At 36.5% G+C, this 12,532-nt stretch overlaps 1 protein-coding gene across 4 annotated transcripts in view; it reads left to right on the top strand.

The window, feature by feature from the left end:
* LNPK (lunapark, ER junction formation factor) overlaps window positions 1–12,532 on the top strand; it is a 100,086-nt gene that overhangs the window by 29,868 nt on the left and 57,686 nt on the right. For all 4 annotated transcript variants that reach the window (XM_062188179.1, XM_062188205.1, XM_062188186.1 and 1 more), the window contains one exon: window positions 8,233–8,273. In XM_062188179.1, the coding sequence (XP_062044163.1) occupies window positions 8,233–8,273 (41 nt within the window). The remainder of the gene's footprint in view (window positions 1–8,232; window positions 8,274–12,532) is intronic.

Below are 12,532 nucleotides of genomic sequence, written 5' to 3'. Positions count from 1 at the left end.
TTGCATCATTTGTTGCTTTTGGGTTATTTCTATTGACATATAATTCTGCCTCAATACAACCTTTTGGGTAGAGGGGAATCTTCTCTAACCCTGTATTACCTTTAAGTTACTCCCTATTTCTTTTCTCCTTCCAAGGAAAATTACTTAAAAAGTTGTACATTGCTGGTATCTCCTTTCCCACCTCCCCGACCTGTTATTTCTCTCTCTCTCTCTCTCTCTTGTTTGTCCTTCCTTCCTTCCTCCCTCCCTCCCTCCCTCCCTCCCTCCCTCCCTTCCTCCCTTCCTTCCTTTCTTTCTTTTAGATTTACTTTATTTATTTGAAAGTTTCAGAAAGAGGTAGAGCCAAAGAGAGAGGAATTCCATTTGCTGGAATTATTTAATTATTAATATCATGTCAAATATAAAACTATTAAAATATAAAACTCCCCAGATGGCCGCAGGGCTGAGCTGATCTGAAGCCACGAGTCAGGAACTTCTTCCGTGTCTCCCATGCAGGTGCAGGGGCCTAAGGACTCGGGGCCATCTACTATTGTTTTCCCAGGCCATAGCAGAGAGCTGGATTGGAAGTGGAGCAGCCAGGACTCAAACCGGTGCCCACATGGGATACTGGCACTGTAGGCTAGGGCTTTAGCCTGCTGCCGACACCCTCCCCCCCTACAGCTCTCCACCCCCGTTCTTTCTCAACCTTACTTTAAGTTGTTTCCACTCTATTTTTGTTTTCCCAGTGACTTATTTCAAGGTCACTAATGATGTACATCTTGTCAAAGCCAGAAATGCAGTTCTCTTTTCTCAACCAACTTGACCTCTTAATAAGCATTTGAATTAATTCAACTATCCACTTTTGTCTTGAAATATTATTATCTTTTTTTTTTTTAAAGAATTATTTATTTGAAAGTTACACAGAGAGAGGAGAGGCAGAGAGAGAGAGAGGTCTTGCATCCAGTGGTTCACTCCCCAATTGGCTGCAACGGCCAGAGCTGTGCTGATCCGAAACCAGGAGCCAGGAGCTTCTTCCAGGTCTCCCACGTGGATGCAGGGGCCCTTGGGCCATCCTTTACTGCTTTCCCAGGCCACAGCAGAGAGCTGGATCTGAAGTGGAGCAGCCGGGTCTCTGCTGGCACCCATATGTGATGCTGACACTGCAGGTGGCGGTTTTACCTGCTTCGCCACAGTGCTGGCCCCAGCATTATTATCTTTAAGCAACTTTGACAATACTTTGTCAGTCATTTCTTTTTTAGTTGTATTTTCCTACCTTCTCTACTAAAAATCTATCCTTTTCAAAAATTTCCTTAGCTCTGCTGTCCAATAGAACATTCTGTGATGGTAAAAATAATGTTAACTACCGTCTCATATGGTATCTGCTAGCTATTTGTATTTATTGAGCACTTAAATATGGTTAGTGGATATGAAGGACTGGATTTTACATTTTATTTCTTTGTAGTTAATTTAAATTTAGTAGCTCCATGTGGCTATTGGATAGTGCATCCCTAGGTAATTTAATCCATTCTCACAGATTCAAAATCTTGTATTTGTTAATGACTGTCAAATCTAAGTCTGTAGTCCAGATGTTTCCCTTTAGTCACAGGCTTGTATACCTAACTGGGTACTTGATATGTCCACTTGGGAGTCTAACAGATATCTCATACTTAACATGGCTAAAATAGAATTAATAGTATTGCTTTTCCCCTTTATTCATATTATTCTGTAGCTCTTCCCTGTGTCTTCCTTCACCATCTCAATCAGGCAAGCAATATGTTTATGGATATAAACATAAATGAAGTAAAATATAGAATATAATAATATTATATATGTATATGGAATTGACTCCTGTAATTTTGGAGACTAAAAAGTCCCCAAGATCTGTTGTCAGCAAGCTGGAGATCCAAGAGAACTAATTGTTTAGTTCAATCTGAATTTGAAAACCAAGAGAGCCAATGGCATACTTTCTGGTCTGAAACCTATAGGTTCAAGAAGCAGGAAGAATCAAGGTTTCAGTTGAGTCCAAAGCCAGGAAGAGATTGAATGTTCTAGCTCAAGGCAGTCAGGCATAGGAAATTCTCTATCAGTAGAGGGAGGATCAGCCTTTTCTATTCAGGCCTTCACCTGATTATATGAGGGTCACCTCCCTCCCTGAGGCAAGTACTCAGTTTACCAATTCCAATCTTAATCACACCCCATATCACCCTCACAGACATCCAAAATTCTGTTTGTCCAAATACCTGGACAAGTTAACACATAAAACTGACCATCTTAAGAGTAAAAGTCTGGGAGGCATTCTTGATTCTTTCTTCATATCTGTTCACTTACTAGCAAGTCTTATCATATATTTTTTTAATAGGTATTTCTTTTTTTTTTATTTGACAGGTAGAGTTATAGACAGAGACAGAGAGAAAGGTCTTCCTTCCGTTGGTTCACTCCCCAAATGGCCGCCATGGCCGGTGCTGTGCCAGTTCAAAGCCAGGAGCCAGGTGCTTCTCCTGGTCTCCCATGCGGCTGCAGGGCCCAAGCACTTGGGCTGTCCTCCACTGCCTTCCTGGGCCACAGCAGAGAGCTGGGCTGGAAGAAGGGCAACTGGGACTAGAACCCGGTGCCCATATGGGGTGCTGGTGCTGCAGGCAGAGTGAGCCATGGCGCCGGCCCCAAGTCTTATCATCTTTAGCTCAAAAATTATCTTGAATATGACCAATTCTGACCTTCCCTGCTATTGTAGTTCTAACTTAAATAATTTTCAGCTCTTGCTTGTACTGCTGCGGTGGATTACTAATGTGCTATTAAGGTATAAATCAGACCTTGTGTCTTTTTGTTTAAAATTCTCTAATTGCTTCCTATTGCAACTAGAATAAAAGTCTGTAACCTTATCCTAACTGTTTGATTTACACCCATTTCTCTGACTTCATATTCTCCCACTGACCTTTTTTTCACTTTTTCTCTAGCTATTCTAACCATCTTTTTGTCCTACATACAAATTCTCTTAATTTATGAAATGGGAACAGAAATGTTTGCTTTGGCAAACACTTAAAATAATTATATTTGAAATCATATAAAATTGCTAGGTTTTTTACAAATATGAGCTGATGGTACTGATTTTTTTTTTAATTTGCTTATCTGAAAGTCAGAGTTGGGGAGGAGAGAGAGAGTGGAAAGAGAGGGAGAGGGAGAGAGGGAGGGAGAGGGAGAGGGAGAGGGAGATCTTCCGTTTGCTGGTTAACACCACAGTTGTCTGCAATGGTCAGGGCTGGATCTGGCTCTTCCACGTTGGGTGGCAGGGACCCAAGAACTTGGACCATCCTCTGCTGCTTTCCCAGGTCATTAGTAGAGAGCTGGATCGGAAGTGGAGCTGTCAGGATGCAAACTGGCACCCATGTGGGGTGCTGACGTTGTAGGCAGTGGTTTAACCCACTATGCCACAACTCTGGCCCCTGATTCTTTTTTTCTAATCTTTTTTATTCACTTGTCTTAAATTTGTTGGGGCCTATTACAATATTGGCTTGAAGTGGAAATAGCAGGTATCCTTGTTTAGTTCCTTCTTTCAGTGGAAATGCTTTTAATATTTTACCATTAAATTTGATATTTGCTGTGGTTTTTAAAAACAATGATACTTACCAGGTTAAAGAAATTAAGCTCATGGTATTATTTTCAGTGAACTGGTAATATAGTAGATAATAGGAGAAACAGGATGAAGTTTAAAACACTCGATCTTAGCCAAAAGGCTGGGAAGTGATGAAGTTTAAAGTAAATATTCATTCTGACTTCAAAGAGTCACAAAATAGGGAAAGATATAAAAATACCATTTTGAAAGAATCCTCAGGAATACTTCTTTAAGGTAATCAAGTTTGTGAATATTTTAATTTATAAACAGGTAAATCTGCATGTACCTGTTACATGCAAAGATTTTTTTTTTACTTTAAGATTATTTCAGGGCCTTTTTTATTAAAATATTACTAATTCATTTGAATAGGTATTTCACATAGATTTAAGATAGGCTTTATAAAAGATTGTCTTGCAGTCTTATACATTTTTAAAGTTTAAAATTAGGTACATGATTTTTTTTTGAAGATTTATTTATTTATTTGAAAGTCAGAGTTACACAGAGAGAGGAGAGGCAGAGAGAGAGAGAGAAGTCTTCATTCAATGGTTCACTCCCCAGTTGGCTGCAACAACCAGAGCTGTGCTGATCCAAAGCCAGGAGCTTCTTCTGGGTCTCCCATGTGGGTGCAGAGGCCCAAGGATTTGGGCCATCTTCTACTGCTTTCCCAGGCCATGGCAGAGAGCTGGATCAGAAGTGGAGCAGCCGGGTCTCAAACCGGCACCCATATGGGACGCCGGCGCTTCAGGCCAGGGTGTTAACCCACTACGCCACAGCACCGGCCCCTACATGATTTTTTTTAATCTGGTTATTGGTCATGTCCTTTATTAATTTTAGTTTTCTAGTTTAGTTTAAGAGGTGGACCCAGAGTAGATAAAAGTAGCAGTTGACAATTTATACCCTGTAGCCAAGTCTTGCCCACCACTTTATATAGCTTATGACGTAAGAATGGCAAAGAAATCTTATTTTGTGTTATGTTAAGTAACGTGACATCCAAATTTTAGTTTTTATTGGCAGATAACCAGTGTCCATTCATTTATGTATTGTCTATAACTGTTTTCATTTTACAGTGGCAGAGTTGAGTAATTGTGACAGACTATATGTGGTACTCTCATCACTTCAGATTGTTTTTATAGAACAGGTCACATTGCATCATTTCAGACTGTTGCATGACAACTCACAAAATGCAGTTATAACTCGACAGCATTTTAACTGCCACTTATTGTTATGCTGTGACAATTTTATTCATTTTATAAGCACTGCATAACTATCATATAAAACAAGAAGAGAGAAAAGTGAGTTTTGAATGTTGCATTTTTAGGGCACAATGGAGTCGACCAATTTTGTTATCAAAATGCAAAGCATTGGATTTATTATGTAGTGACATTCCAACTGTGCCAAAAGAATGCAATATATATTGATATTATCATATGATTTACTCATGATATTCCCAATTCAAAGACAAGTAATGGTCATTAAAAATTAGAAAATTTAAAATGGAATATCTCATCATTGCAGAATTTCTTCAGAAAAATAAAAAATGAAAATGGGGCTTCAGTCAAAGTAAGTTTCTAAGTGGCTTATTTGTGAAGCAGTGAAAGCCATTTACCAATGGTGAGTTACTTAAATTGTGTTTGATTGCATTAGCAGAAGAAATATGTTCTGATACATGTTTAAGACTTGTAGTCTTTCAGCAAGAGAAGAGTTGCTTGAAGAATTGAGAAAATTGGGAGCAAAAAAGTGGATAGTCAATTTTAAAAAGGGCAAATAAGTTTACATATTTTTCCTTAGCTCTTGATGAGTTGACAGATAGTACTGATAATGGCTTATTTGTGGTTTGTTTGAGGAATCAGCTCCAAGCTTGAAGGGACTGAAGAATTAGCCTTTATAATTAGTTGTCTGTGTGGAATAATTTTAGGTGAGAATATTTTCATAGAAGTTAAGAAAGCACTAATTCAGTACAACCTGAAGTGGAATCTGCTAAGATGTGTTATATAACTTATAAAAATATATAAACACTGAGCTGGTGAAACTGTAAGGTATTTAAATCCTATGATTGATTATTTATTATATTATTCAACAGCAGATACTTTGCAGAGTGTAATTAAATCTATCGTTGTGCTATTGAACCTGTAGTGTCAAGGGGAACTTCATTTGTTCTCATGGACTTAATCATTGTCACTTACGTGAACTTTTGTCAGAAGCTGAATATCTTGACTTGCCCTACATCACAGCAGTTTGATGGCATAGCAGTGATAACAATGTTTTATTGTGATCTCAGAATCCAAATTAAACTATTTCTGAATGATTAGAGCCACCTTCAGCCACTAAGAGTAGATTTGGAAGCTAGCTTTACTGCTGACTTGGTAACAGTTTAATGAATTCAACCTAGGATCACAAGGCAAAATAATGCATACATGCAAAACTTAGACTATATAAAGTCATTTAGAAAACAGCTAACACTGTAATGATGAAAAATAATTTTTTAAAAAAAGTGCTATGAAAAATTAAAACAGGAAGCAGGATCTCAGTTCCCATACGAATTTATGACAGATGTATGATCTTAGCTCAAACTGCAGTTCCAGTGTCATTTTCTAGACCTCAGTGCAAGTGCAAAGGAGATTTCCATATTTCTAAGCCATTAAACTGTATGATTGAGGAACTTCCACTAATATTCAATTGGAAGTGATTAATTTGCCATGTAATGACATACTAAAAGGCAAATATCAAGAGAAAAATCTAATACAATTTTGTAAATGCCTTCCAAACAATGAATATGCTCAAATGAAAATTATATACCCATGAATTGATGTCAGTATTTGGTAGTACCTATCTGTGTGAAAAGATGGTTTTCAAAAATCAAATGTATAAAATCTCATTACAGATTATCATTAAGGGATTAACAGTTATAATCAATTTTGATGATAGAGAACGTAACTCTGATCTTCAATTAAGTGGATGATTATCCCCCTTCTCCCAAATTCCATTCAGTTCATTGGTTGACTTATTTTACAAAAAAATTGAATCCAAGTGTTATTATTTGTCAATTAAAGGTTTGTGGCATTTTTTTTTATCTTTTCCTTTAAAAGTGTAGACTCAATTGTGCCTTTTTGCCCATAAAGCCTAAAATATTTATCAGCTAATCCTTTACAGAAAAAATTTGCTTATTTCTATATTAGAGAGTAGATGTTTGGCTTTATCTTATCTAACCTCTTTAAAGATGTCAACAGATTCCTTCTGCTTCCTCAGCCCCATTAGCAATAAATCTGCTGGCACATGAAAGACTACAACATATTTTTTTAAAAAATTATTATAAAATTATTTTTGCATGTTGGTGTTTTTTGACGTTTATATAGATAAAATACTTTGAATTGGGTACTCAGGTATTTATTGCCTAGAATATCAATGAAGAAGTGATAATACTGTTTAAGAATTTAAATAATAAGAATTACTTCCATTGGATAAAATGTTTAATCGAGTTGCAACTCTTTTTCATATGGAATTGTATTCCAATTTGCACTAGTTAAATGTGAGAAATCTTTAAAGAGTTCAAGGAAATGCATATTATGAAAACAACTATGCTTGGGTTTCAAAATTGCTTTGCACCAAAATTAACTTTTAGTTCTAGTTTTATACAAACTTTGAAGTACTGTCATATTGTTAAATCTGAGGAAGGTCTTGAAAAGGGATTTTAATTATTTCAAAATTAAACATATAAACACTTCACTGCTTACTTAGGTTAGCATGAATTGGTTCCTGAGAGTCAGTTCAAAGAATATGATTTATGAATGGTCAGTGTCTGCTTCGTAAATTTAATAGGTTTTCCAGTCCTCTAGAAATACAAGGATACTCAAAAAGTTGCTAGAAAAATGCAATTAGATGATGAGTTTATTTTGGTGTGAAAATTTTTGAAATCCATGCATTGTTCTTTGTGATACCTATTTCCGTGAACTTTTTGAAGACCTCTTATTGATTTTCAAAAGAACTTCTTTATTAGTGCTTAATATTTTGAGAGTTGACTAATTTAATAAAACATATTATGTATTTCTTTCCTTATATTAATCGAAAATAGATATTTGTAAAAAATAAGAGTGGGAAGGAAGAAGAAGGAGGAGAAGAAGGGTAGGAGTGTGTGTAGGGTTGGAAGAATCACTATGTTTCTAAATTTGTATTTATGAAATGCATAAAGTTTGTATACCTTAAATAAAATGTATCTAGGTTAAAAAAAAAGCAGAAGATTTTTATTACCAATATATAAAGGATTGGATATGAACTTTGTAAAAGAATGTGGGTGAGGTGTTGAAAGGAAAGAGAAATAATACAAAGGAATTTTTCCAAAACATTTTAAAAGATATATCTTTTTAAATTTAGAAATTTAAAAATGCTATATAAAGTTCATTTTTATGCTATATAAAGTTCATTTTTTTTTCTGAATGGCTTGTCATATAAAAACAGCAGAAATACGAATCATGTATGGGTAAGATTGAGATAAATTTTGTCTGTACACATCACTTAAGATTTAGAGAAATCGTCAAATGAGCACGTTTTCTTGCATTTGCTTATTGTGTATCCTTTGGCATGATTTTTTTCATGTATTTAAATTTATTAGTATCTGATTTAGCTTTGATTTAAATCTTATTTTCTAGATGAAGCATTGGATGATTTAAAATCCCAGAAGAAAAAAATAGTAAGTTAATGTTTAAAGTTAATTTATATAAAGTAAATTAAGAACTGAATAATTATTGTTTATATGTTATAATTTGCTGATTCTCCAAGGAACAAGTGTGCTTTTAGGTAGCATTTTAATGGTGAAGTTAAGTTTTGAATACTTTTTCTACTTAATGATTGACAGAAAAGAGTAGTTTAGATGGACTTTTGAGATTCTGAGAATTTGTGTCATGTGGAAGATGATGAACCATATTGGAGGACTGAATGAGGCAAAGAGAAAGTAAAAAGGTAGGTGCCTAAATTATTTAGTAGAGCCATAAAAGGACCAAACCTCTACATAGGTTCTACATAGTTCTCATATTTTCTTGACAATGTAAAGCCCAAGAGAAGAAATCAAGAATATTGATTGTAAGAGTCAGATACAGCATTAAAAGACTGAAGAAGGGAGAAGAGCAAAACAGAGCATTTTTTCCCCTTTGGTCTCTCCTCACTCCCCTTTTGTTCCTTTTGTTTTTCAAGAACAGATTTCATTAAAAACACAATCAACAGAGCCAACATTGTGGTGCAATGGATTAAGCCAGTGCTTGTGATGCTTACATCACATATCAGAGTGCCAGTTTGACTTCTGGCTGCTCTGCTTCTGATGCAGCTTCCTGCTAATATGCCTGAGAAGGTTGCAGATGATGGCTTAAGTACTTGGGCCCCACGTGGTTACCAGCTTCATTCTGGCCCAACCCTGGTTGTTGTGCCCATTTGGGGAGTAAACCAGTGGGTGGAGGATCTCTTTCTCCTTGTCTCTATCCCTGTCTCTCTTCCTCTCTTTCTCTCTGTCACTTTGCCTTTCAAATAACTAAATCTTAAAAAAGAAAACAAAAACTGTGATTAGCAAAAGATTACACTCTTTAAAAAGTATCCCAGAAGGGGTGGGCATTTGGTGTGGCAGTTGAACTGTTGCATGTGGTACCTGCATCCTGGATTTGAGTATCTGGATTTGAGTACTGGCTTTGCTGTCCATTCCAGTCTTGCTGATGCACCTCCTAGGAGGCAGCAGATGATGGCTGAAGTACTTGGTTCCTAGCCACCCACATGGCAGACCTGGATTGAGTTCCAGGCTCCTGGTGTCAGCTTGGCCAACCCTGGCTATTGTGGGCATTTGGGGGCTGAACTGGCAGATGGAAGTTTTTTTTTAATTTATTTATTTGAAAGGCAGAGTTACAGAGAGGCAGAGGCAGAGAGAGAGAGAGAGAGAGAGAGAGAGAGAACTCTTCCATCTACTGGTTTACTCTTTAAATGGCTGCAATGGCCTGAGCTGGTCTGATCAGGAGCCAGGAGCTTCTTCCAGGTCTCCCATGCAGGTGCCAGAGCCCAAGGACTTGGGCCATCTTCTGTTGCTTTCCTAGGCCAAAGCAGAGAGCTGGATTGTAAGTGGAGCAGCCAGGTCTTGAGCTGGCACCCATATGGGATGCCGGTGATGCAGGCTGGCCTTTAACCCACTGAACCACAGTGCCAGCCCATGAATATCTATTATGGAGCCAGTTAAAAGCATCCCTTGGATGTATGGGAAAAGGGCCAAGTACAGTTAGAGAGGCAGGGCCCTGGGTATTCAGAGGTTGATATATGAGGGTACTTTAAAAGGTTTGTGGAAAATGGAATTAAAAGATATTTGTTTTAGTGCATAAAATTTTAAAATCTGGGCAGATGTTTGGTGCAGTGGTTAAGCTGCTACTTGAGTAACTTGTATCCCATATGGCAATGCCTGGATTGTGTCCCAGCTACTTTACTTCTCATCTAGTTTCCTGCTGATGCGCGCACTGGAAGGCAGCAGGTGAAGAAGTACTTGGGTCTCTGACACCCATGTGGAGACTGGATGGACTGCCAGATTCCTGGCTTTTACTCCGCCCCATCTTTGGCTGTTGTAGGCTTTTGGGGAGTGAACCAGTGGATGAAAAATCTCCAGCTGTCTGTCTCAGTCTCTTTCTGCTTTGCAAATAATTGATAACAAATTTTTAAAAATCTGAAATCTGTATGTAATTTTTTCAAAATGAGTACTTTTCATGAACTTTAAAAAAATTATTTGAAAGCATCAGAGAGAGGGCTAAATAGAGATCTTTTATCTGTTGGTTTATTCTCCAAATGGCCACAACAGCCAAGTGTGAACCAGGCTGAATCCAGGAGCCATGAATTCCATCCGTGTCTCTCACATGAGTGGCAGGGGCTCAAACACTTGGGCCATAATCCAAGATCTTCCCAGGCACATTAACAGGAAGCCGGATTGCAAATGGAGTAGCTGGATCTCAAACTGGCTCTGTGTCAAAATGGTGACTTCCTTTCCCTGAACTTTTTGAAGATTCATGTTAACAGTGGTCTCTAATGAGAATTGAACTTGATGTATGGCTTGGATTTACATACAGAGGTGCCTCAAAAAGTTCTTAGAAAAATGGAATTAACAGATAAATTTGGTACAAAAATTTTGAATTTCATGTATAATTTTTTATAATATACATTTTCCATGAACTTTTTAAAGATCTCATTTTTTAATGTGATAATTTTAGAAGTGTGAAGACGATCATTGCTGGGGCTGGTGTTGTGGCCCAGCAGGTTAAGCCACTGCTTGAGATGCCAGCATCCCATATCAGTGCTGGTTAGAGTCCCAGCTGCTGCACTTCCAAAAGATGCTAAAAAGAAGGCCCAAATGCTTGGGCCATTGCCACCCATGTGGGAGACCTGGATAGAGATCCAGACTTCTGACTTTGGCCTGGTCTGAAAGAAAGACAGATCCTTCTTTCTGTCTCCCTTCCTCTGTAACACTGCCCTTCAAATAAATAAGTAAATCTCAAAAATATGTGTATATTATATATATAATATATATAATTGTTTATAGTATCATCATGCTACATGGAAATTTACTCAGTGGAATTTAATCAAGTCAAATTGATCAATTCAATGTATTTTAGTCTAGAATATAATGAGCAATAATTATGTATGAAATTAATAGAAATTATAAAGGTTAAGATAAATGTTAAAAATTGTTCCGTGAATCAGTAATAAAAGACAATAGTTTTGAGGATGTAAAGTACTTGAAAAGTAAGTTTACTTTAATTCTAAAAATTTTCCTTATCTGTTTGTTATTTCTTCAGTGTTTTATGAGGTATTTTTCAAAATAGCATGGCTATTTTGATTGTCCTCAGTTGAAACAGAATATGCTCATTATATTTTGTATGTTTTGCCATTCTCTATGTTTTACAAGTTCAGAAATTCAAAGCCAGAAGATACTGATAGTTTGAGTATTATAGAAGTTGTCATATGATTGGTTTGGTTTGCTGATAAGATAAAAAAAGACCCATTTGTGATCAGCTATATCCTGATCCAACCAAAATGGATTAATATTGATTAAATTACAGTAATGCTATCTTATCTGTGGTTTTGCTTTTCATGATTTTAGTTACTCATTGTCAGTGGTGGTCCAGAAATAGAAATGGAAAATTCCAGAAATAAATAATAATACGTTTTAAATCTTTACTTCAGGATATTGTTATAATTATTTTATTTTATTAGTGTTATTACTTTCCTACTTTGATTTGTAAATTAAACTATGATAGATACTTACATACGAGAGAGTGCTTCACAAAGGCTTTGAAAATTTTTGGTGCAAAATTTTGAAATCCATGCATAATTTCTTCATAATGTACATATCAGCAAACCTTTTGAAGTCCCTGTGTATGCATGGATTTCAATTTTTTTGCACAAAATAAACGTCTGATTCCATTTTCTGCAAACTTTTGAAGTACTTTTGTATATAGAAAAATACATAGTATATACTTGCTTTTATTCAGTTATATTCACAGTTTCAGACATCCACTAAGGGTCTTGGAATGTTCCCAGTGAATATAAGGTGGGATTGTTTTATAAAAGACAAGGAAGACAAAAAAAAGAAAAACCAAAACCACAACAAAAAACTAGAAAAAACAAATTCTAAATGATTAAAATTAGACCAGTGTTAGTGGCATCACATGATTAGAAAACAGAATCTTTTAAAAAATTATTGAATTGTACATTTTATTTTTAAAAATTTATTTTTATTTATCTGAAAGACAGAGGCATAGAAACAGATGGAGAGAGATCTTCTGTCTTTGTTCACACCTGCAATAGCCAGGGCTGGACCAGGCCAAAACCAGGAGCCTGGAATTCAGTTCCAATTTCTCATGTTGGTGACAGGGACCAAAGTTCTCGAGCCATCACCTGCTTCTCCCCAGGGTGCTCATTAGCAAGAAGCTGAAA

Source organism: Lepus europaeus, chromosome 1 (assembly GCF_033115175.1).
Source record: "Lepus europaeus isolate LE1 chromosome 1, mLepTim1.pri, whole genome shotgun sequence".
Taxonomy (NCBI): Eukaryota; Metazoa; Chordata; class Mammalia; order Lagomorpha; family Leporidae; genus Lepus; species Lepus europaeus.
This window is presented reverse-complemented; position numbering and strand designations above follow the sequence as displayed.